Source organism: Macaca fascicularis, chromosome 2, assembly GCF_037993035.2.
Source record: "Macaca fascicularis isolate 582-1 chromosome 2, T2T-MFA8v1.1".
In the NCBI taxonomy this organism is placed as follows: Eukaryota; Metazoa; Chordata; class Mammalia; order Primates; family Cercopithecidae; genus Macaca; species Macaca fascicularis.
In genome coordinates, this window is record NC_088376.1 from 95,564,957 (window position 1) to 95,590,936 (window position 25,980).

Genomic DNA, 25,980 nt, shown 5'->3' on the forward strand with positions numbered 1-25,980 from the left:
CTAGATAAGCTGGAATGAATAATAGGTTCTTGATTTGGGTACCTGACTTGTAGCTAATTCAACCATAATTTGAGTCTAGATTAATAAGGCATTAAGATTAAAATATGAGTTATATTCCATGTCATCACAGTTTATGTTTATCATAGTTGAAATGTTCCCTTTTTGAATTACTTGTGATATTACATACATTGAACTTTTTGAAGTTTCAACAACAACAAAAAATTGACATTCAGGCACAGTAGTGGTCTCTCTTGATAAGGGGGATACATTTCTGTTTATAAAACAGTTATTGAGATAACTTCAAATTAAAAGCATGTTTGATAGATATGCTACTGCTCATGTGTGAAAGCCTGGAATTTGGAAGTCATTCTATGCATTATAAAAGGAGTTTTAAATGTTAAGCTGTGTGTGTGCACATGCATCCAGACATGTACACAAATATATGGGTAACTATAACGCAAGTTGGATGACCTGTAATGAGGCAAACATGAATACTTTCTGAGTAATCAGAAAAATCTTAAAAGAGATGGTAAGAAATCCCCTTTTTTTAGTAGTGATAATAAATTTTAAAACTAACAAAATATTTTAAACTCATAAATTTTTATTCATTTAGGTATTAAAATTAATTAAATAGAGCTTTTATTTGTTCTCAGGCAAGTCTGTTACCTAAAATCTGCAAAACATAATTGGATTGAAGTTAAAAATCTAGCTTGTTTGGACCATAACATACATGTAGAGGAAAATATTTCCTCAAATTTAAGAGAAACTAATTTTACTAACTAAATTTGTGAGAGTTACTTTGTTGACATTTACTCCAAAACCAGCCATTAGTAAGCATTGTCTTGTGTTTATCTTTACTTTTATATGTGTTCATTTAAATAGGCCTTCTCCATGAACTTCCATTGCCGTAAATATTATATTACATCACAAAGCTTTGTTATGTATTTAGAAAATGCATGTATGTTTGTACATTTGAAATTTATTTTTTATTTTTATTTTTTTAAAACTTAGAAATGAGGGTGGCCAGGCGTAGTGGCTCACGCCTGTAATCCCAACACTTTGGGAGGCCAAGGCAGGTGGATCACTTGAGGTCAGGAGTTCAAGACCAGCCTGGCCAACATAGTGAAACCCGTCTCTTCCAAAAATACAAAAATCTTCCAAAAATACAAAAATGGGCATGGTGGCATGTGCCTGTAGTCCCATCTAATCAGGAGGCTGAGGCAGGAAAATCACTTGAACGTGGGAGGTGGAGCTTGCAGTGAGCCAAGATTGTGCCACTGCACTCCCGCCTGGGCGACAGAACAAGACTGCATCTGAAACAAACAAAAAAAAGATATCAACATACTGCCTCTGACTCTCCACCCTAGTGATTTCAAATGAAAATAGTATTTATTTCACTTTAGTCTTATTCCATTTGACTGATAAAATTGCTTGGATTTTTTCTGACTTTACCTGCACAATTGGGGGATAGACAGAGAAACAGAAAAGATCCTGTGTAGCATGCAATCATTTAGGTGTCCTTCAGATGTTGTTATAGCCATGTATTTTTCCCCAAATGGTCAGAATAACCTAGCATATATCTGCCCAGAGAAAATCCTATCACCTAGACTTCAGGAAGTTGAAGTGCTAATTGATAGGAAGAGATGTTTTTTAAATGTAATAGAAGTTTAAGGAGGAACTAGGCTGTCTGTACCGATGGGACATATTGTCTGTGCTACTTTATGTTGTTATTTATCTTGTTTGAATATGTTTTGTTGCAACTCTATTAAAAAAAAAAAAAAAAAAAAAAGCCTGGCGTGGTGGCTCATGCCTGTAATCCTAGCACTTTGGTAGGCCAAGGCAGGTGGATCACGAGGTCATATCAAGACCATCCTGCCCAACATGGTAAAACCCCATCTCTAAGAATACAAAAATTAGCTGGGCGTGGTAGTGCATGCCTGTAGACCCAGTTATTAAGGAGGCTAAGGCAGGAGAATCGCTTGAACCTGGGAGGTGGAAGTTGCAGTGAGCTGAGATTTGCACTGGAGTTGCACTCCAGCCTGGGGACAGAGCGAGACTCCGGCTCAAAAAAATTAAAAATAAAAAGGATCACGCCTGTAATCCCAGCACTTTGGGAGGCTGAGGTGGATGGATCACGAGGTCAGGAGATTGATACCATCCTGGTCAACATGGTGAAACCCCGTCTCTACTAAATATACAAACAATTATCCAGGTGTGCTGGCGCGCACCTGTAGTCCCAGCTACTTGGGAGGCTGAAGCAGGAGAATCGCTTGAGCCTGGGAGGTGGAGGTTGCAGTGAGCCAAGATGGCAGCACTGTACTTCAGCCTGGCAACAGAGCGAGACTCCGTCTCAAAACAAAACAAAACAAAACAAAACAGGCTGAGCGCAGTCGCTCATGCCTGTAATCCCAGCACTTTCGGAGCCCAAGGCGGGAGAATTGCTCGAGCTCAGGAGTTCGAGACCAGCCTAGCCAACATGGCAAAACCTGTCCCTACTAAAAAAATACAAAAATTAGCCAGGCATGGTGGCATGTGCCTGTAATCCCAGTTACTCCGGAGGCTGAGGCACGAGAATCGCTTGAACCCGGAAGGCGGAGGTTGCAGTGAGCTGAGGTCATGGCACTGTACTCCAGCCTGGGCAACACGAGGAGACCCTGTCTCAAACAAAAACAAAAAACTCCAATAACAATATCTTACATCTCTGTAAACCCTTGCCTAGTACAGTATCTTGACAATAGTGGGCATATAATAAATATTTGTTGATGATGATGATGGTAAAAGCTGCAATATTAAGTAAATTCAGTGAGATAATTCATGAAAATTCCAAGTATCTAGTGAATATTGGAAGTAGGATATCTGGGGCATTACAGTGAGAAGTGAGGATGGAGATAAATAAGAACATAAAAAAGAAGAGAATACCATATATAAGAGAATGAGTTCTTCTTGATTTTGATATTGCATATTTTATTTCCCTTTGTGTCACTTAAAAAGTGGGGTACAATTTAATATATGACAGGGTACTCAAAATGCAGCCTTAATATTGTTAAATTTCAAGTCTCAAGTTTTATTTGTGGCTTGGGAATGTAGGATGGCATCTCATTTTTTAGATTGTATTATCTGTGACATCCTTTAGCTGCCTTCTTTTTGCTGCCATATTTAGGCCTGAATGTCTGACTTGAAATATTTCAAGAAGTTGGGAACGTTACAAGGGATATATGAAATTCTGAGAGTATGGTAATAGATGAGATACTCTTTGGTCTTAAACCAATTACTAATACACTTTGAATCATGTATCAACTTCTGAAGATGTGGAAAGAGAGTAGAAGAATCTCCTTAAAATTAATATTAAAGAGAATTCGGGCCGGGCGCGGTGGCTCAAGCCTGTAATCCCAGCACTTTGGGAGGCCGAGGCGGGCGGATCACGAGGTCAGGAGATCGAGACCATCCTGGCTAACACGGTGAAACCCCGTCTCTACTAAAAATACAAAAAGAAATTAGCCGGGCGTGGTGGCGGGCGCCTGTAGTCCCAGCTACTCCGGAGGCTGAGGCAGGAGAATGGCGTGAACCCGGGAGGCGGAGCTTGCAGTGAGCCGAGATCGCGCCACTGCACTCCAGTCTGGGTGACAGAGCGAGACTCCGTCTCAAAAAAAATAAATAAATAAAAAAATAAAGAGAATTCGGCTGGGCACCGTGGCTCATGCCTATAATCCTAGCACTTTGAGAGGCCAAGGTGGGCAGATCCCTTGAGGCCAGGAGTTCAAGACCAGCCTGAGCAACATGGCAAAACTGCTTCTCTACCAAAAATACAAAAATTAGCCAGGTGTGGTGGATACGTGCCTGTAGTCCCAGCTACTCGGGAGGCTGAGGCAGGAGAATCGCTTGAACCCAGGAGGTGGAGATTGCAGTGAGTCAAGATGGCGCCATTGCACTCCAGCCTGGGTGACAGAATGAGACCCTGTTTCCAAAAAAAAGACAGAGAGAGAGAGAATTGATGGCTATAGCCAAGTGCCTCAGTCCATCAGTTACTTACTGATAGTCATTTCTGAGGGGTTTTTGGGGTGTTTCTTATTAATGAAAGGGAACAAGACCTAGATAACATGCATGAACATTTTTTAAATGAATATTACATTTTATAATAGACATTTTGGTGGAAAATAGAGAAGATAAATAAAACATTTTGGCATATGTACATCCTATCCCTAGATTCACAGATACATTATTTTTTCTGTTGGCATGTTTTGTGATCTACTTTTTCACTTACTGTGTGGTTACTACTTCCCCGTGTCGTTAGTCTATATAATTTTTAATGGCTGCATAGACTTTGTTCTAGCCAGAAGATGTACTGTGGTTTAACCAATCCCCTCTTACAGGGCATTTAGGTTATTTTGAGTATTTTCTATCAGTACAGCATTGGACATCTGTATAGATAAATCTTTCCACATAATTCTGATTATTTCCTTAGGAGAGAGTACTTTAAAAAAAAAAAAAAAAGGACTTGCTGGTCAAACAATATACATATTTTTAAAGGCTATTAATAGATATAGCTAAATTCCTTTCTAGGAATTCTATATTAAGATAATAATTATTTCACCAGGCATTGTGGCTCATGCCTGTCATCCCAATACTTTGAGAGGCTGAAAGATCCCATCTCTACAAAAAGTTAAAAAATTAGCGAGGCATGGTAGTACGCACACATCGTCACAGCTACTCAGAAGGTTGAGGCAGGAAGATCGCTTGAGCCTAGGAGTTTGAGGTTACAGTGAGCTATGATCATGTCACTTTACTCCAAACTTGGTGACAGAGTGAGACCCTGTCTCAAAATAAAGAAGATTTTTAAAAAGAAAGATAACTATGTTAGAATTCTAACTGTAGTCAAATTCTGTCTTACACCATTCTGACTTAACTCTACAGTCAATAGTATGAAACTCAGCTCTGTAAATGGGGAGGAAATGGAAGATTAGTAACTCACAAAGTACATAGTATCCTTTCAGCTAGAAAGGGGAGCTTAAGGAGTATTATTGCAAATTACCCCTAATGTTCTAATTGTCCAAATGCAAATTTTTGTTTATCAGTTTTTATTAACATGAGATAGTGCTGTGTACCCTACATGAAATATATTAATTATGTGATTTTGTTGTAGTGTTTATATTAAAATGAAATTATGTAATTTGAATACTGAATTTTTTGCATATTGAAATGTTTTCCTTTTTTTACTTTTAGCCACATAAAGAAGATCCCTAACAGTCATTTCTCAACAATTATATAGTCAACTGATGTAACAATGGTACTAATATTGGGACGCAGACTAAACAGAGAGGATCTTGGGGTGCGTGATTCCCCAGCAACTAAGCGTAAAGTTTTTGAAATGGACCCCAAATCTCTGACAGGTCATGAGTTTTTTGACTTCTCTTCAGGATCATCCCATGCTGAAAACATACTCCAGATATTTAATGAATTTCGAGATAGCCGCTTATTCACAGATGTTATCATTTGTGTGGAAGGAAAAGAATTTCCTTGCCATAGAGCTGTGCTCTCAGCCTGTAGCAGCTACTTCAGAGCTATGTTTTGTAATGACCACAGGGAAAGCCGAGAAATGTTGGTTGAGATCAATGGTATTTTAGCTGAAGCTATGGAATGTTTTTTGCAGTATGTTTATACTGGAAAGGTGAAGATCACTACAGAGAATGTACAATATCTCTTTGAGACATCAAGCCTCTTTCAGATTAGTGTTCTCCGTGATGCATGTGCCAAGTTCTTGGAGGAGCAACTTGATCCTTGTAATTGCTTAGGAATCCAGCGCTTTGCTGATACCCATTCACTCAAAACACTCTTCACAAAGTGCAAAAATTTTGCATTACAGACTTTTGAGGATGTATCCCAGCATGAAGAATTTCTTGAGCTTGACAAAGATGAACTTATTGATTATATTTGTAGCGATGAACTTGTTATTGGTAAAGAGGAGATGGTTTTTGAAGCCGTCATGCGTTGGGTCTATCGTGCCGTTGATCTGAGAAGACCACTGTTACATGAGCTCCTGACACATGTGAGACTCCCTCTGTTGCATCCCAACTACTTTGTTCAAACAGTTGAAGTGGACCAATTGATCCAGAATTCTCCTGAGTGTTATCAGTTGTTGCATGAAGCACGGCGGTACCACATACTTGGGAATGAAATGATGTCCCCAAGGACTAGGCCACGCAGGTGAGAAGACTGTTTTCGAATATAGTTAACAAAAGTTTTAAAAATGTCTTTAAACCTCCTGAATGCAATCTCAGTGTCGTCATTTATATGCACTGTTTACCTGTGGCTGTATATAATTTTAGATTTATTTTGGATTGTATAAGTCACTAGAATGTCTCTCCTAGTGAATTCTAGATTCAACAGTGGCATTTTTTGTTATTGTTGTTCTGTGCTATCAAGCAGTGTAGCAAAGGGTCTTTGCAACTGTGCGTATCTCAACATATTTCTACTAATTTCTCGTAACCTTTGTAGGGCCCCAAACCATTCCACTTTTCTTTCCAAAGAGTCTTTGGATACAGGGTAGCTAAGACTTTAGTAGGCTCTCTTGGACTGCCTCTACTTATAAAAAAAAAAAAAAAAATTTACTCCTGGGCACAGGGGCTCATGCCTATAATCCCAGTACTTTGGGAGGCCGAGGTGGAGGAGCGCTTGAGCTCAGGAGTTCCGAGACCAGCCTGGGCAACATAGCGAGACCTCATCGCTACTAAAAATAATTAGCCAGGCATGGTGGCACAGCCCTGTAGTCCCAGTTACTCAGAAGATTGAGGTGGGAGGATTTTTTGAGCCCAGGAGTTTGAGGATGCTGTGAGTCATGCTCTTACTGCTCTCCAGCCTGAGCAACAGAATAAGACTCTGTCTCAAAAAAAAGAAAAAAAAAATGTTTGCACATCCACAGACTGGCCTTTGTCCTAACATAGAAGCATGAAATACAGAGGTGAAGTAAATAAGCTGGTATACATTGAATGAATTCTGAGATGTAAAATCCAGGCCTAAAATCTTATTTAATTGCCACAGTTACTACATTTAATATCAATCTCAATTTTAAAAAATCTTTTTTCTGAATGTGAAAATTATGTCATCATTATAGAGAATTTAGAAAATGTATGCTTAGGGGGTAGAATGCAGTTAAATATTGTAGCATATTTGTATCTTCTTCCAATGTTATTTCTATAAAATACCTATAGATTTTAATTCAGAACTATAGAAAAATAATCTCCATGCCTTAATAGTGGAAAGAATATTTATTGTGAATAAGCAATTGTGAGAAATATTAACAGTAAACTATCCTTTTAATCCTTTTAATATTTTTCTAACAAAGCTAATGTTGGTGTTGGTTTTTTTTTAATTGTGGTAAAAAACATATAACATAAACTTTACTGTTTTAATCATTTTTAATTATACATTTCAGTAATGTTAAGTATATTTACATTGTTGTGAAACTAGTATTTTTATTAGTTTATTATTGGTTTATTATTAAGCCATCTCCATTTTGTCTGTAAATTTACTATAGCGTAGCTCATAAACCACATTTTGACCTTAAATTTTGACTATCATTGTTTTGGAATGTTACAGTTCAGCATATTGTGAGATAGCTTGTTTTTAAAATTTATACTAGTTTGAATAATGTATCAATAAAGAAAACTAAACAGCTTCAGAGCTATGTGACTATTAGGTCTTTGAGAACTTGTATGAACACAGAGTATCCATCTAAAGGGAAAATCACTCCTTTTTCCAAGACAAATAGCCCTGTAGCAGACAGAATGGTCTGAGGTCAGATGGGGCTAATAATACTCAGCCTGCATATCTCATAGGATTAGAGTAGGAACCAAGGGTTATATGTTGTAAAATCAAAATAAGACATTTATTACTAATATTTATAAAGACATGATTTGAATGCAATCAGATTGCAGCCTAACAGTCCCATCACTCCTTTAAAGAAATACTTTTCCTAATTTACTTAATTATTTGATTTCCAAAAATGTATTTTATATTCAGTTTTTAAGGGAACAAATCTATTTCCACAGTGAAACATCTACTTATAAATTGCAGTATCACCTTTCTTTAAGAGACAAGTATAAAAACCAAACTATAGTTCTATTGAATTTGCAGACTCTTAAAAATACGATAGCAGATATTTATTTTATGTGGGCATTACATGAGGAATCCTTTATTTTATAACTCTGTTATCACCTTCTGTCCCTTCTTTCACTTACCTGTTACTGCATGTTTGCTGTGGGAATTAGGAGACTGGAGAGACCACTGGGTGAAACAGGAGGATTTTATATAGGTGGCCACCAGCTTAGCAGATGAACATCTAAAGGCTGAGCAATGAACAAAGACAGGGCTTGACTTTTATTTATGCTACTGAAGTGGGGTGGCTAGCCAGTGGTGCGAAATTTGCAGGGCAGGGAAACCAGGCTTGCAGAAGCAAAAGAAAGGCAGTTAATTATACTGTGACAGATTTTTGCAATTTAGGCATGTTTTGTGACTTTGCCATGTTACAGAGAGAAAAACAGGAAGTTATAAAACCTTTGCAAACTCGCAAAAATAGTTACAAAACTAGTTATGAGAGCAGAACAAAGAATGATGGGATGGGGAGAGAATTTTAGGGGGACACTGAAAGAACTTGTTTTTCTCATACTTGCTTTTGGAACCCATTTTTGGGGGGCTTTGCGGATAATGTTATTATAGCTCCAGCTGGACTTTGGCTGTTCATCTGCTGAGTTGGTGGCCACCTAAATAAAATACTCCTGTTTCACCCAGTGATCTCTCTGGTCTCCTGATTCCCACAACATGTTAGCATTAATCACTAGGAATTTCATTATCTGAACAATGTGTATTATTTGTACAGGTTCTCATCTTTCTGAGAAACTCCAAACTTCTTTGAAAGAGGAGTGATGAATCCACTTCTTCAACAGCAGTTCATTCCTCTGACTTCTGCTCCAGTCACTCTACTGAAACTCCTCTCAATCAGGTCATCACTGACCTTCTGTTTGTTATTTGCTAGCCTCTCTTCAGTCTTTATCCAGCTTGAGCTCTTTCGAATCTGATATTATTAATTGCCTTATCCATCTTGAAATATCTCCACTGGCTTCTGGAATGCCATTCTCCTCATGGTCCTCCTATGTCTCCAGTTGCTCTTTTTCAATTTAATGGTTCTTACTCCTACATCTAGCCTGAAATATTATCTGCCTGATTCACATCTCTTTGTCTTCCCTTATGTACTTGCCTAGGTGACCTTATCTCATCTATTTTCATGGTTTTAATTACCATGCATGCTGTTGACTACCAAACCAGCCCAGACTTTTCTCTTTCATTCATTCATTCATATTTCTTTTTCAAATTTTATATATCTTATTTATTTTTTATTGTATGTATATATTTCTTTTTAAATTTTTATATATTTTTTACTTGACTATGCATCTTTTTAAAATAACAGGCAAAATAACATTAGCACATTTAAAGTTAATAATAATAATTCATATTATCTAATACGCAACCTGTATTCAGACTCCCCCAGTCTTCCAAACTGTTCTTTAATAAACCTGGATCCGAACTGCGATTACTCACTACATCAGGTTATCTCTATGAAATCTCTTTTACTTCAAAACAGTTTCTTTTTCATGATTCTAACTTGTCAATGGGGAAGTTGTCCAGAAAAATATTCTACCTTTTGGATCAGTCTCATTGCTTCCTTATGGCATCATTTAGCTGTGTTTCCTGGAAACTGGAAGTTGGTTCTATGAGCTTCAGTTAGATGAATATAAGTTAAATATTTATGGCTAGAATTAATCCTATGTAATGTGTATATTATATTGCATCATATTAGGAGTCACAGCATATCTGGGTGTCCCACCATTAGTGATGCAGAGATTAACTCTGGTTTAGGGTGGTGGCAGTCTAATCCCTACAATGTACAGTTAGGTTATACTCTCTTTATCAGCCAGTGTTCCTTTAGTATCTATTCTGTGCCAAGTATTGTCCAGAGCTCAACCCATAATAGAAGTTCTCTCTGTATACCCACATGTCTCTTAAATGACAGAGAAAACCCGAAAATGCATTATATTAAAAACAGTGTGGTAATTAGTTTCCTAGAAAGAGGATATAGGCCAATTTAAGAGCATGAAAGCTTTGATAATCTGCCCTGCCAGTTGTAAACCCTTAGGTGTGTGGAAAAAACAGTAGAGACTAATCACAGGAGTAAATCTTAGAAACAATGGCTGTAGGCTCACACCTGTAATCAAGCACTTTGAGAGGCCAAGTCATGGGGGTTGCTTGAGTCCAGGAGTTCAAGACCAGCCTGGGCAACATAATGACACCCTGTTTCTACAGAAAAAAAAGAAAAAGTTAGCCAGGCATTGTAGTATGCACCTGTAGTCCTAGCTACTTGGGAGGCTGAGTGAGGCAGGAGGATCACTTGCCTAGGAGTTTGAGGTTAACAATGAGCCATGAGCAGGCCATTGCATTCCAGCCTGGGTGGCAGAGCAATACCCTGACTCAAAAAAATTGTATTGGTCGGGCGCAGTGGCTCACACCTGTAATCCCAGCACTTTGGGAGGCGGAGGCGGGCAGATCACAAGGTCAGGAGATTGAGACCATCCTGGCCAACATGGTGAAATCCCGTCTCTACTAAAATACAAAAAATTAGTAGGCATGGTGGAGTGTGCCTATAGTCCCATCTACTCGGGAGGCTGAGGAGGCTGAGGCAGAGGAATTGCTTGAACCTGGGAGGCAAAGATTGCAGTGAGTCAAGATCGCACCACTGCACTCCAGCCTGGTGACAGAGACTCCGTTTCAAAAAAAAAAATTAATTAAAATTTTAAAAATAGACATTCTTCAAAAATGATGATACTGTATAACTGCACTACATCCTCTGCCTTCATTCAGTGTGCCCTTAGCATCTTTTTTTTATTTTATTTTTTTCTGAGACAGGGTCTCACTCTGTCACCCAGACTGGTGTGTAGTGGTGCCATCACTGCTCACTGAAGCCTCCACTTCCTAGGCTCAGGTGATTCTCCCACCTCAGCCTCCCAAGTAACTAGGACTACAGGCATGGATCACCATCTCTGGCTTATTTTCTGTAGAAATGGGGTCTCCCCATGTTGCTCAGGCTAGTGCCGAACTGCTGGGTTCAAGAGATCCTTCCGCCGGGCGCGGTGGCTCACGCCTGTAATCCCAGCACTTTGGGAGGCCGAGGCGGGCGGATCACAAGGTCAGGAGATCGAGACCACGGTGAAACCCCGTCTCTACTAAAAATACAAAAAATTAGCCGGGCGCGGTTGTGGGCGCCTGTAGTCCCAGCTACTCGGGAGGCTGAGGCAGGAGAATGGCGTGAACCCGGGAGGCGGAGCTTGCAGTGAGCCGAGATCGCGCCACTGCACTCCAGCCTCGGCGACAGAGCGAGACTCCGTCTCAAAAAAAAAAAAAAAAAAAAAAAAGAGATCCTTCCACCTAGGCTTCCCAAAGTGCTAGGATTACAGGCATGAGCCACTATGCCAAACCGCCCTTAGCATTCTTAATTTCCTCTCTTTCCTCCTTTCTTCCTTCGGCCCTCTTCCTGACTCCCCAACATGGTTTTGAAACTTGTTTCTAGCTCAAAAGTTTAATATTAGTGTGGAAAACATTTGAGGTAGAAAAAGTTCATATTAATACTTAGATGTGACCGGGCGCAGTGGCTCACGCCTGTAATCCCAGCATTTAGGGAGGCTGAGGTGGGCGGATCACGAAGTCAGGAGATTGAGACCATCCTGGTTAACACGGTGAAACCCGTCTCTACTAAAAATACAAAAAATTAGCCGGGCGGGCGTGGTGGCGGGCGCCTGTAGTCCCAGCTACTCTGGAGACTGAGGCAGGAGAATGGTGTGAACCCGGGAGGCGGAGCTTGCAGTGAGCTGAGATCGCGCCATTGCACTCCAACCTGGGCGAGAGAGCGAGACTCGGTCTCAAAAGAAAAAAAAAAAATTACTTAGATGTATGTTTGGGCTCAGAAATACTTTTGAACTCGGTAGAGAATTAATATGGTAGCTAACTTAAGCAGGTCTTAAATTTCATCTAATAAATATTTGAGTTACCTGTATATGTGCCATCTCAGTATGCTAAGTGCTAGGCTTCAACCCTTTTCATCTGGAGAAAAGTAACTTACTTTTCTGCTTGTGATGGGCCTCTCTGCCCCAACCTCATCCCAACTCATGAATAAACTGTGATATTTACTCTATGGTCCCTAACTGATGTTTCGTATTCCTGACTACTGTTTTAACAGTCTGATTCTGATCTCTAGTACACCTAATTTCCATTTCTTCCCCCTCTTTTACTCCAAATACTGATTTCTATATTTCCCATACCAGCCTAAATACCAAACTTTTAAACTCATGATTGTGTGGTAGTGTGGTTCTGATGCTACTGCTTTCGCATCCTGTCCTGATCCACATCATTACCACCTACCATAACAATTCCCTGGAAAGAGCCATTTCCCCTGATAGATGCTAATTTTCCATTTTGGTAGGCCTGGGCTGCCTACAAAATGAGGTTCCCAAGAGGAAACATGGATGGCATTAAACTGGGCAAGTGTCTTCTGATATATTGACCATACATGGCAAGTTGTTCATGTCTGAAAAAAATTGATGCCCTTTGCCAGACTCCACTGAGCAATAGACATAGCTAAGACTTAGTAAGTTCATCATTTTGAGGTTGGAATCAGCCATTCAGTACTTGTCTCTTCTAATATTTTCTACTATCTCTTACCTGATAATCAGTTACTATATAGTGATCATAGGAATCTAATTGCCGTATTGAAGGCAAGCCTCAAGTTCCTGTTGAAAACAAATGAGAAGACCAAGGGAGTTCTAAATATATTTTTTCTTAAGAAATAGTGTTTTATGATTATTTAATAAATCCCTTCATTCTGTATTTTACAGGTGATAAAACTGAGGCACAGTTAACTCACTTGCTCCTAGTCACAAAGCTAGTTAGTACCAGAGCCAGGGCTCAAAGTTAGTGTTCTGAATTCCTATTCCAATCCCATTGAAGAATGCTATTTTCCTATATTATAGGATGAGTGGCCTACAGTCTATATATATATACACACACATATATATGTTAATTCAATGTTGTTTTGAACTCAAATATTTTTACATAAAGAGTATACATTGTAAATCTCCCTCTGCTTGACCCTTCAGAGAACCCTTGATTCTGCTCTCAAAGGATACCTTTATTACTAGTTTTTTTAACCTCTTTTAGAAGTATTCTTTGTATAGCTGGGCATGGTGGCTCACGCCTGTAATCCTAGCACTGTGGGAGGCTGAGGCGGGCAGATCACCTGAAGTCAGGAGTTCGAGACCAGCCTGGCCAGCATGGTGAAACCCCGTCTCTACTAAAAATACAAAAATTAGCTGGGCGTGGTAGTGGACACCTGTAATCCCAGCGACTTGGGAGACTGAGGCTCAAGAATCACTTGAACCCAGGACTCAGGTTGCAGTGAGCTGAGATCGCAGCATTGCGCTCTAGCCTGGATGACAGGCGAGACTCTGTCTCAAAAAAAAAAAAACAAAAACAGAACTATTATTTGTATAGTTGTGTGTGAATGCCTCCTTACTTCTTTTTATGCAGATAGTGGGGTACAGCACTCACCTTGCATTTCCCACTTAAAAGTATTTTGGAAACTGTTCTATATCATCACATATAGATCTCATTATTATTACTATTATAGAAAATGTCAGACTTGTTCTTTTGAAAGAGCTGTATGGTGTCCTACTTATGGATAAACCATAATTTATTTAATCAATCTCTTTATGGATATTTAGGTTGTTTCTAATTCATTTTTTTGCCATTGCAAACGATACTTAGTGAATATTCCTGTACATTGTCTTTGTGTACATTACACTGTTAATTTATAGTTTGAATTACTAGAAGTAGACTTGCTCAGTCATAGGATATTTGCATTTTAAATCTTAACAGGTATTGTAAAAATTGCCTTTCAATTTATACTTCAGCAAAAATAAGAAAGTGCCTATTTTTGCACTCCTTTGCCAGTATAATTTATTTACATTAGTTTTTATAAATCTTTGCTACTCTGCAAAGTGAAAGTGTTATCTCATAATTTTCATTTACATTTCCTTCCTTCCTCCTATTTTTTTTTTTTTTCAGATTCTTGCTCTGGTTGTCCAAGCTGGAGTACAGTGATGCAGTCGTAGCTCACGGCAGCCTCAATCTCCCAGACTCCAGCAGTCCTCCCGCCTCAGCCTCTTGAGTAGCTGGAACTACAGGCGTGGGTCACCATGCCCTGCTAATTATTATTTGTTTTTTGTAGAGACAGGATCTCACTCTGTTGCCCATGCTGGTCTCAAACTCCTGGGCTCAAGTGATCCTCCCACCTCGGTCTCCCAAAGTGTGCATTTACTTTTTTGTGTAAATGATTGAGCATCTTTTCCTGAGTTTGAAAGTCATTTGTAGGTTGTTGGTTTTTTTCTGCAATCCATTGAACTCTAGTGTATCCAAATTCTGATTGCAAATAGAAACAAACTCACCAGCTCAAGCATAAAAGGGAAATGTATTAAAAGGATACAAGAGTCCGGGCACAGTGGCTCACACCTACCTGTAATCTGAGCAATTTGGGAGGCCGAGGTGGGTGGATCACTTGAGGTCAGGAGTTCGAGACCCGCCTGGCCAACATGGTGAAATCCTGTGTTTATTAAAAATACAAAAATTAGCTGGGCATGGTGGTGCGTTCCTATAATCCCAGCTGCTCTGGAGACTGAGACAGGAGAATGGCTTGAACCCGGGAGGAGGCAGAGATTGCAAGATTGTGCCACTGCACTCCAGCCTGGGCAACAGAGAGTGAGACTCCGTTTCAAAAAAAAAAAAAAAAAGATACAAGAATCAGTGCCTTGTAGGACCTAGGAGCAAAAATTCGATAAGACCTCAAAGAAGACTGGAACAGGCTACTAAAAAGCTATCAGAAACCATACAGTGCCTTCTCTCTACCTCTTGCCTCTGCTTTTCTCTGCATGTCTGCATCATTCCCTCCCATTAGTCTGGCAGAATATGGCCATACATAGGTTTGGGGTTGACATATTACAAGTTCTGTCAGTCAGAGAGAATGAATCTGTCCTTCTCTTGGGGAGACATAATCTCTGACATAGCAGACAACATTTTCTGGATATTTACCTATGGTCATGGGAGCAGAATCATGTAGCAGAAATGTGATGACTGAAAATCCCGTTCCGTACTAGCTTGAGCACATACTCAGTAGTAACCATTAATAGTAAGGTGGTGGTGTTCTTTTTGTTCTTTTGTTCTTTCTTAACAGAAATAAGCAATATGTTAATTGGAGAAAATTTAGAGAATGAGAGAAGCAAAAATTATTACCCAAATTTTCAGCTCGAAAAGGTAACATTGTAAACCTTTGGCATTTTTCTTTTTCTTTTCTTTTCTTTTTTTTGAGACGAGGTCTCCCTCTGTCACCCAGGCTAGAGTGCAGTGGCGCGATCATGGCTCATTGCAGCTTAGACCTCCCTGGCTCAAGCGATTTTCCCACCTCAGCCTCCTGAGTAGCTGGAACTATAGGCACACACCACCATGCCTGACTAATTTTTGTATTTTTTGTAGAGACAGGATCTCCATATGTTGCTTAGGCTGGTCTCAAACCCCTGGGCTCGAGTGATCCTCCCCCTGTTTTAGCCTACCAAAGTATTCTCTCTTTTTTTCTGTATGAATTTATTATTTCATTTACAGGGTTGTGATCTATTTCATAGTCTGTTTTTACCAGTTAGTATGTGGTAAATGTCTTTCTATAACATGAGTATTCTGCAACCCACCCATCCCAACATTTGTTTTTAATTTTTTACCATTAAGTAAGATGAGCATCTTTGTGGCTACATATTTAAGCATGTCTATGATTAGTTTCTGATGATAAATTCTTAGATAATTGCCAGTTTTGAAAAGTTGGCATTTTGAGTCTTTTGATCAATATAGCCATTTTCATATAGAAGCAGTCCTACCTATTACAGTTTCAGGTGGAAAGCCTTACCACACAAATTGATACTGTGTCCTCAACCAAATTTAAAAGCTCTGGCCCGGCGCGGTGGCTCACGCCTGTAATCCCAGCACTTTGGGAGGCTGAGGCGGGCGGATCACAAGGTTAGGAGATTGAAACCATCCTGGCTAACACAGTGAAACCCTATCTCTACTAAAAATACAAAAGCAATTAGCCAGACGTGGTGGTGGGCTCCTGTAGTCCCAGGTACTTGGGAGGCTGAGGCAGGAGAATGGCGTGAACCCAGGAGGCGGAGCTGGCAGTGAGATCGTGCCACTGCACTCCAGCCTGGGTGACAGAGCAAGACTCCGTCTCAAAAAAAAAAAGCTCTAAGGCTTATGGCTGGTGTAAGTGTCTAATGGGGTCATTTATATTGGTGAATTCACCATGATCCAGTGATTCCTCTAGGCTCAGGAACTTTTTCTTTTTATACAGTAAGAATAGATCAGACTATTAGAGGCAGACTTAACATTAAGAATGACAGACCAATTACTCATCTCCTAGTCTGTATATATCTGTTTGCAATAAGAAATGGAATTAACAAGCACCTCTAGGCTCAGGAACTTTTTCTTTTTATACAGTAGATCAGACTATTAGAGGCAGATTTAACATTAAGTATGACAGACTAATTAACTCATCTCCTAGTCTGTATATATCTGTTTGCAATAAGAAATGGAATTAACAAGCAGGCTACCTATTTTAAGTCAATCTGCCCGGTAATATTCTCTAACTATGGACAAGTCACTACATGGGAAGCCCAAGTTTTCAAAGGTCATTTGGCAAGCATGGAATTCAAACAGAGTTAGCAGACCTTTAGAACTGAATTCCTCTCAGCTAGTATATAGCTTGAGGAAGTCTCACCCACCATCAAAACATTCTTGCCAAAAGACCAATACTATTCTAGGTAGCTTAGCTTAGATTGTCTCTCCCTTAGATAATAACCTGAATGGGCACAGCAAATGTTTGCCTCTGTGATTATCATTTACTCTTTGATTCATTTCTTTATTCATTTACTTATTGCTTCTACAGCTGACCTCCCCTTTTTTGATGCATAGTCTCTTTTAGATAAATTAATACACTGAGTTTGGTAACTGTCATATCTTAAAGACTAGAGAACCATTCTGTCTCTTTAAGGCTTAAAATCTCGTATCTCTATTTTAGTTCATTATTTTGATTTGATGGTTTGATTTTCAGGTATTTCTGGGTTTTAGAATAGTGAACAGACTATATCACTAATATCTCTCCCTTCTCCTCCCCAATTTCATACTACATGGACATACTTCCTTTCCTATTGTATATGTTTTAAAAATATATATTCAGATATTCTTATTAGCCAGGATCACTTTTCAACACTTTTTTTGGCACTCCTCATGTCTAGCATATTTGGCATTAATTATAAGTAGGTCAGTTATTTCAGCCAGCAATTCCTCTATTTTACCTTTCAAGATATTTAAATTGAATCCAATAATTACTACATTTTTAAATGTGGTTTAGAATATCCTGTGGAATTTTTTTTTTTTTTTGAGATGGAGTCTTACTCTGTCACCCAGGCTGGAGTGCAGTGGAACAACCTCGGCTCACTACAACTTCCGCCTCCTGGGTTCAAGGACTTCTGCCTTAGCCTCCCGAGTAGCTGGGATAACGGGTGCCTGCCACCACACCCAGATAATTTTTGTATTCTTAGTAGAGGTGGGAGTTTCACCATGTTGGCCAGGCTGGTCTTGAACTCTTGACCTCGTGATCTGCCCGCCTAGGCCTTCTAAAGTGCTGGGATTACAGGCGTGAGCCACCACGCCCAGCCCTATCCTGTGGATTTATGATTGTTTTATCTTTCATGTAAATCAAAGAACATGAACTTTTAATTTGATATTTTCTCAAATTTATGATAAAAGAAGATTTTTAAAAGATGTATTACCATTGTAAAAAGGATAATTTGGTCATCACACTTTCCTAGAAGTAAATGGAGAGAATTAATACTAAAGTAACAAATATTTGTTATTGCATCATAGCAGAAAATCAGATTTTTTTTTTTTTTTTTTTTTTGAGACAGAGTCTCTGTTGCCAGGCTGGAGTGCAGTGGCGCAATCTCGACTCACTGCAACCTCCACCTCCTAGGTTCAAGAAATTCTCCTGCCTCAGCCTCCCGAGTAGCTGAGACTACAGGTGCACGCCACCATGCTCAGCTAATTTTTGTATTTTTAGCAGAAACGGAGTTTCACCAGGTTGGCCAGGATGGTCTCGATCTCTTGACCTCATGATTCGCCCACCTCAGCCTCCCAAAGTGCTGGGATTACAGGTATGAGCCACTGTACCCGGCCTGGATTTTTTACTTTAAAGAATTAATGAAGCTGGGCATGGTGACTCATGCTGTAATCTTCGTGCTTTGGGAGTCCAAGGCAGGAGAATGACTTGAGCGATTGAGTTTGAAACCAACCTGGGCAACATTGTGAGACCTCGTCTCTACAAAAAAAAAAATTTAAATTCACTAGATGTGGTGACATGTGCCTGTAGTCCCAACTACCTGGGAGGCTGAGGCAAGAGGCTCACTTCAGCCAGGAGTTGGAGTGGCAGTGAGCCACGATCTCGCCACTGTACTCTAGCCTTGGCAATAGAGTAAGACCTTGTCTCTATTAAAAAAAAAAAAAGAATTAATGAAATACAGTGACATGACATTCACTCTAGAAACAGATTACATGGGTATCCAAAATTTTATTTATGCTATACTATCATCTTGCCTGCCATTTTGTTTTACTTGCCATTATCAGCTGGAGTAACCTATTTCCTTTAAGGCCATTAGCTTTCTGCCTGAGATAAGTATTTCTCCAAGCTCAAGAAATAATGCTTTTATTGGGTTAACAGTCTCTGATGAGAACATCAGATATAGCTAAAAGCCATTTGGTTGCAAATAGGATATTTAATACAAGTAAAACTACTAGCTTGCTAATCCTTTCAGATAGACACACGTTCTAGCAGACATTGAAGTTACCCTTTATTTATTGGTACTAAATATTTTAGCAATTAGCTTTTCATGCTGTTTTCTCTTTCTGTTCCAAAGTACAAAAACAGATAACATATGTTTATCGGGCTAAGAAGTCTTGAAAAAGGCAAGCAAGTTAAAAAAAGGGAAAGTATAAACCAAGTAATGTGCAATAAGGAAAGGATAAAACAATATCCTATGATATATAATCATTACTCTGGATTTTATATTAAGACAGTTAGAAGTGATTTAACTTCAGTGACTAACAGTGTTTGTTTTGATTAACCAATAAATAAGACTTTGAGGAATATCACCTTTTTTTGATGATTTGTCTTAGATTTTAAGTGTTTTAGGAAATGATACTTAATGGAAAGAATGATAAATCAGTAGTTATACTACTGAAGTATCTGGTGCTGTGCTCTCTTTATTTTTAATATTTTTATTTTGGAATTACTTGGAAAATAGTAAATATTACTGATAATATTTGGGTCCTTCTGTTAATGTTTTACTGAATACTAGGTAAAGGTTATATAATTTCCTGGATTCCTAAAAGTACTTTTGGTTGCATGTATGGAGAGAATTCTTTTCTCCCATATGTATTTCTGATTTTATAATGGAAAAAGTATGCCTGGCATAGAATAGGTAAGTGATTTGGTTAGTTGACATAGCTCTGAGTAAATATAGCTAGAATAGCTCTGTTAAAAGAGACGCGGCAGTATTACTTGTTTTTTTCCTACTGTAATTGTGTAACAGCACACTGACTAAAATTACAAATCAGTGTTCTGATGTGGGTTTTTTTTCCCCCTCTATATTTAAGTAAGAGAAGAAGGATTGTTGGCATTTTTCTTGTGAGACTTAACTTGTAGCAACCATAAAATGTAAATATGAAACATTTTCATTTAGATTATATTTGTGAAAAATATAAAAGCTAAATAATTTTAAAATTCCTAAACTATCAATTGAACCTTAAGAACAAAAAAATTGTGGATAAGCTTTTGGTTATTCCTGTCTCTATTTTAAATTTTTAAAATGACAGAAGCTAGTGATTAACATAAACATTAGAATTCTTTTAGTGGTGTTAAAAGCTGTTTTTTGCATTCTAAAAATAGCTCAGGCTCATTATTGGTTTGGAAATTTGTAATGAGAGAAATGGGGGGAGCCACACAATTCAGAGACAACTATCTTTAGCATTTTGGTATATTCTTTCCAGATACACTTTTTAGATAGTATTGAACATGCCTAATGTACAATTTTTCATCTTGCTTTTCTCCTTTAACATTCTTTGTTATAAACTCTGTTAGCCTTTTTAGTGATTACCCAATATTTTGAGTTGGATTACCTTAATTTACTTGACTTTGTATTTTAAATATTAATTTCTAAACAAGTACATATACATATTCCTTTAAAGGGTGCTTGAATTATACTATGAATTAACTTTTTAGAACTAGCAAGCTGATGAAAAAGCACCATTTTCCTACAGTTAGAAAAAAATGCATTATCTTCCCTTGTGTGGTTATGCATATCTGAATCACTGCAAAACTGCATTTGAAAGTCATCCTTAATATTCCCAGGGTTCTGATTGGGTTAGATAGGATTTTTGGACTGCTTCACAATTTTCAGGTCAAAACCAATAGTAAAAAATACCAACAGAAATTTTCTGTGGAATAATGATGTCACTAGCTCCCCTGTAAAGGTTCTCAAAGTAAGTAATTTCCAGCCTGTACTGTTTGGCACATGCACAGAGAAGAAACTTAACTGTTTATAATAGTGTGTGGTTTGTTTTTAGAGTTTTAAAAAATCTTGAGAATATTTTAATGTAATATTATTTATGTACACTAATTATTATTATTTTAGGTCCACTGGCTATTCTGAGGTGATAGTTGTCGTTGGAGGATGTGAGCGAGTTGGAGGATTTAATCTTCCATACACTGAGTGCTATGATCCTGTAACAGGAGAATGGAAGTCTTTGGCTAAGCTTCCAGAATTTACCAAATCAGAGTATGCAGTCTGTGCTCTAAGGAATGACATTCTTGTTTCAGGTAAATATAGAATTATTACAGTAGCTACTTTTAATTTGGACACAGCTTCATTATTTTAAACATCCACAGTGTCTTAAAATGTGAATACTCCCACTTTAGGAAGATCAGTTTACAACAAATAAAACCAAGCATGACTTTTTGCTCTTAAAAACAGGTACAAGGCCAGGCACGGTGGCTCACACCTGTAATCCCAACATTTTGGGAGGCCGAGGCGGGCAGATCACCAGGTCAGAAGATCGAGACCATCCTGGCCAACATGGTGAAACCCCATCTCTGCTAAAAAAATAAAAAAATTAGCCGTGTGTGGTGGTGGGCAACTGTAGTCCCAGCTACTTGGGAGGCTGAGTCAGGAGAATCGCTTGACTCAGGGGGTGGAGATTGCAGTGAGCCGAGATTGCGCCACTGCACTCCAGCCTGGTGACAAAGTGAGACTCAGTCTCAAAAACAAAAAACAAACAAAAAAAAACAACAAAAAAAACACAAACAGGTACAAGATGACATGGAATGATTTACAAAAGATCCACCAGAAAATGCCTTTAATCATGTCATATTTTAAATGCTCTCAAATGCATGTAGAATATGCTATAATTTTTTAAACGTTACCTCTTTGCATGTCAGAAGTACTCGTAGAATTAAGCATCTCTAATTCACCCATGTTTTTGAAATTCTCCCCAAAGTTTATGAAATAAGATTTGCTTTAAAATTCTTAACTTGAACTTCTTTATGATATGTGATATGTTACCTTTAAAATTAGAAAATAAAATGACAGACTTATACAAAGTATAACTATAGTGTCTATGATGGAAAGTCTGTTAATTGGTAAAATAATTTCACCAGCTTTGCAGATTATTGTATATATTATCCACACTGAGAAATATAACAATACATACTTTATTTTTCACAATAGTATGCTTTTTGAAAAATGGGTGATTTAAAGAACAAACCTTTAGAATAACACCATTATTTGGGTGCTTCCGATGTCTTACTCTTAAACTAATAATGTTTTATGTTTGTAAAATTCACATCCTGTATTTTATTATTTTGGATCTATAATTATCACGTATCAAGATAACAATTGGTAAAGTTTAAATTTGCTCTGTAGAACTATTTCCATTAAACTTCAAGAGGTCTTTATTGAGCTGAATTCTCAAATTCTTGAATTAGATGAATGAATTCCATGTTTTCTTTACCTATGCCTTGGTGGCACAGATCTCTTGGTGACAGCTATATTGTGATAAATTATTGTGTGTACATTGTTTTGCATTTAAAGGTGGAAGAATCAACAGCCGTGATGTCTGGATTTATAACTCACAGTTAAATATTTGGATCAGAGTTGCCTCTCTCAATAAAGGCAGATGGCGTCACAAAATGGCTGTCCTCCTTGGTAAAGTAAGAGAAACCACTTTTTATTACTATTGCTGGTACATTTCCAAAGTAAATACCACAGCTGAATCTTTCATTTTACTCACCCTCTGGGTATTTTGGATTCAAATTGTATTTCCTTCCATTTCTAACCTCAATAGATAAACCAAAGATATAAACAATATGACACTGTACTTTTGAATGGATATTTTGTTCTCCTAATTTGGAATTCATGGCAGTGCAGCACATTTCTCTTCTCATGCATCACTGGAGTCCAAATGCCTAAGAAGCATTGGAAAATAAAGGAGTTACATCAGATACAGACAGGCCAATGTCTAACCCTTGCAGTTTGTTTTCTTTTTACTAACTTTGCCAGTCAGGCAGAGATATATTTATCCAAAGTCATGTATTTTATCTTTTTTATTTTAAATAAATATTAAGATAAACTCACTAACAGGCCGGGCACGGTGGCTCACGCCTGTAATCCCAGCACTTTGGGAGGCCAAGGCGGGCGAATCATGAGGTCAGGAGATCGAGACCATCCTGGCCAATGTAGTGAAACCCCATCTCTCCTAAAAATACAAAAAATAAGCTGGGTGTGGTGGCGTGCGCCTGTAGTCCCAGCTACTCAGGAGGCTGAGGCAGGAGAATTGCTTGAACCCGGGAGGCGGAGGTTGCAGTGAGCCGAGATCGCACCACTGCACTCCAGCCTGGCAACAGAGCGAGACTCCATCTCAAAAAAAATTTAAATTTAAATTTAAAAACTCACATTTTTAAAGAAAACCTATTCTTGACTGCAGCTAATGATTATTATAAACAATACGTTACTTGGGTTCTGAACCATCTACTGTCTGTAGGAACCTGAGAATCAAACTTTCTTTTTGTTTTTTGAGACACGGTCTCACTCTGTTGCCCAAGCTGGAGTACAGTGGCATTATTTAGCTTGCTGCAACTTCTGCCTTCCCGGTGCAAGTGATTCTCCTGCCTCAGACACCTGAGTAGCTGGGATTACAGGTGTTCGCCACCACACCTGGTTAATTTTTGTATTTTTAGAGACAGGGTTTCGCCATGTTGGCCAGGCTGATCTCCAACTCCTGAGCTCAAGTGATCCTCCCACCTCGGCCTCCCAGAAGGCTGGGATTATAGTCATGAGCCACCGCACCTAGCCAGTTTGCAAACTTTTTAAAAACAACTACAGGTGGAGTTTCCAAAATGCTTGGGACCAGAAGTGTTTCTGATTTGGGATTTTTTTTTTCTTTTCTTTTTAGACAGGTTCTCACTCTATTGCCCAGGCTGGAGTATAGTGGTGCCATCACTGCTCACTACAGCCTTGACTTCCTGGACCCAAACTATCCCTTCTACGTCAGCCTCCCAAGTAGCCAAGGCCACAGGTGCACACCACCATGCCTGGCTAATTTTGTATTTTTTGTAGAGATGGGGTTTCTCCATATTGCCCAGGCTGGTGTCGAACTCCTGGGCTCAAGTGATCTGCCTGCCTCAGCCTCCCAAAATGCTGGGATTACAGGCATGAGCCACTGCACCAGGCCAAATATTTTGGATTTTTTTCATATTGTGGAATATTTTCATTGTATTTGTTGAGCATCCCAAATCAAAAAATCCAAGATCTGAAATGTTCCAATGAGCATTTCCTTTGAGCATTAATGTCATCACTCATAAAGTTTCAGATTTGGAACATTTTGGATTTCAGATTTTTTAGGATTTGGGAAGTTCAACCTGTATACTCTCTTTTAAAAAGTCATATCTAATACAAAAATTTATTACATAACAGATGAAAATACAGCAGTTGTACCAAGGATTACCTTAGAGTCTTTAGCTTCTCTCTGCCCCCATCTCCATATGCTCGTCCAAAACCACCTCAAATTAATGAACAACTAAAAGCAGCATACTTGCTTTCGCATATGTCTTCTACTGATCTCCTAGCACCCCCTTCTAAACAGATTGCTGTCTCATAGGCCTTCCTATGGAGACAGTTAAGTACCACCACTGAAAAAACAAAGCTCTAGTTGAAACAGAAATGGTGATCAGGAACCTTTCTTGGTCAGCCTCTTATTAGTCCTCCTTCCTCTCTTTCCTCACACAGGTTTCTTAAAACCTCTATACTAGGCTGAGCGCGGTGGCTCACACCTGTAATCCCAGCACTTTGGGAGGCTAAGGTGGGCGGATCATGATGTCAAGAGATCTAGACCATCCTGGCCAACATGGTGAAACCCTGTCTCTACTAAAAATACAAAAATTAGCCAGGTGTGGTGGCCGGCACCTGTAGTCCCAGCTTCTCGGGAGGCTGAGGGAGGAGAATCGCTTGAACCCAGGAGGCGGAGTTTGTAGTAAGCCAAGATTGTGCCACTGCAGGCAGTGTTCTGTTGGGAACCTAATTTCACAGCAGTAGGTGAGCAGCCACTGAGCGAGCTCTACTGCCTCAACTCCACCTCCTGTCAGATCAGCACACATTGGATTCTCATAGGAGCATGAACAGCACATATGAGGGAAATCTAGGTTGTAGCTGCTTATGAGAAGAAGCTAATGCCTGATGATCTGAGGTGGAACAGTTACATCCCCAAACCATCCCACCACCACCAGTCCCCCACCCAGACCTGTGGAAAAATTGTCTTCCATGAAACTGCTCCCTGGTGCCAAAAAGGTTGGGGACCACTGTGTAGAATACTAGAGCTTCTCAAAACAGAGTTTATGTTTTTATTTTTTGAGATAGGGTCTTGCTGTGTTGCTGAGGCTGTAGTGCAGCAGCACAATCATGGCTCACTGCAGCCTCGACATCCTGGGCTCAAGTGATCCTTCCACCTCAGCCTCCCTAGTAGCTAAGACTGCAGGCACACACCATCATACCCAGCTAATTTTTGCATATTTTGTGGAGATGATGTTTCATCCTGTTGCCTGGGCTGGTTTCAAACTCCTGGGTTCAAGTGATCCTCCTGCCTCAGCCTCCCAAAGTGCTGGGATTACAGGCAGGAGCCACCATGCCCAGCTCAAAACACAGTTTAAAAGCTGTTAATTCCTAACGCCCTGGATCTAGTGTGCTGCTGTTGTCTACATGGCCAATGAAATAATGAGGACCTTGAGACAGATTTACTGGAAATAACATGTTAATAGAATCTTTTCTAAAACCATTTGGTTTGTCAGTACCTACTGTATTATATATAGTGTTTGAGACTGTGCCTCAAGAAGGATAAAATATTACTGGAAAAGAGGGGCTAAAATAATCCAGGGGTTGGAAGGAGATGCTATCTGACTTAAAAATTTATAATTATTTAGTTTGGACATACAAAGGCAAATGAAAAGTATTAATGTCTCAAAAACCATGTATATATTGGTAAACTCAAATTTATTTGACAAAATAGTATACTTGAGTTGAAGATACCCAAAGCTTAGAAGCACTAAATCAATAAAGTAAAGGAATCATTCCTATCCTACATAGCAAGTGCTCAATTCATGGAAGCCATTTTGCTAAAATTACAATATAAATTTAATTCAAGCTTATAAAACATACTTAAATTTACAAATACTCAGTTTAAGGA

At 38.9% G+C, this 25,980-nt stretch overlaps 1 protein-coding gene across 19 annotated transcripts in view; it reads left to right on the forward strand.

Moving 5' to 3' along the window:
- Window positions 1-25,980, forward strand: part of KLHL24 (kelch like family member 24) — a 53,837-nt gene that overhangs the window by 9,398 nt on the left and 18,459 nt on the right. For 17 of the 19 annotated variants that reach the window (XM_045386550.2, XM_074031494.1, XM_065540269.1 and 14 more), the window contains 3 exons: window positions 5,221-6,201; window positions 20,883-21,067; window positions 22,338-22,456. In XM_045386550.2, coding sequence (XP_045242485.2) covers window positions 5,282-6,201; window positions 20,883-21,067; window positions 22,338-22,456 — 1,224 coding nt within the window. In that variant the 5' untranslated portion in view covers window positions 5,221-5,281. Of the gene's footprint in view, window positions 1-5,220; window positions 6,202-8,872; window positions 10,368-20,882; window positions 21,068-22,337; window positions 22,457-25,980 lie in introns of those variants that run through there. The other 2 variants (XM_074031498.1, XM_074031499.1) reach the window with 1 other exon arrangement.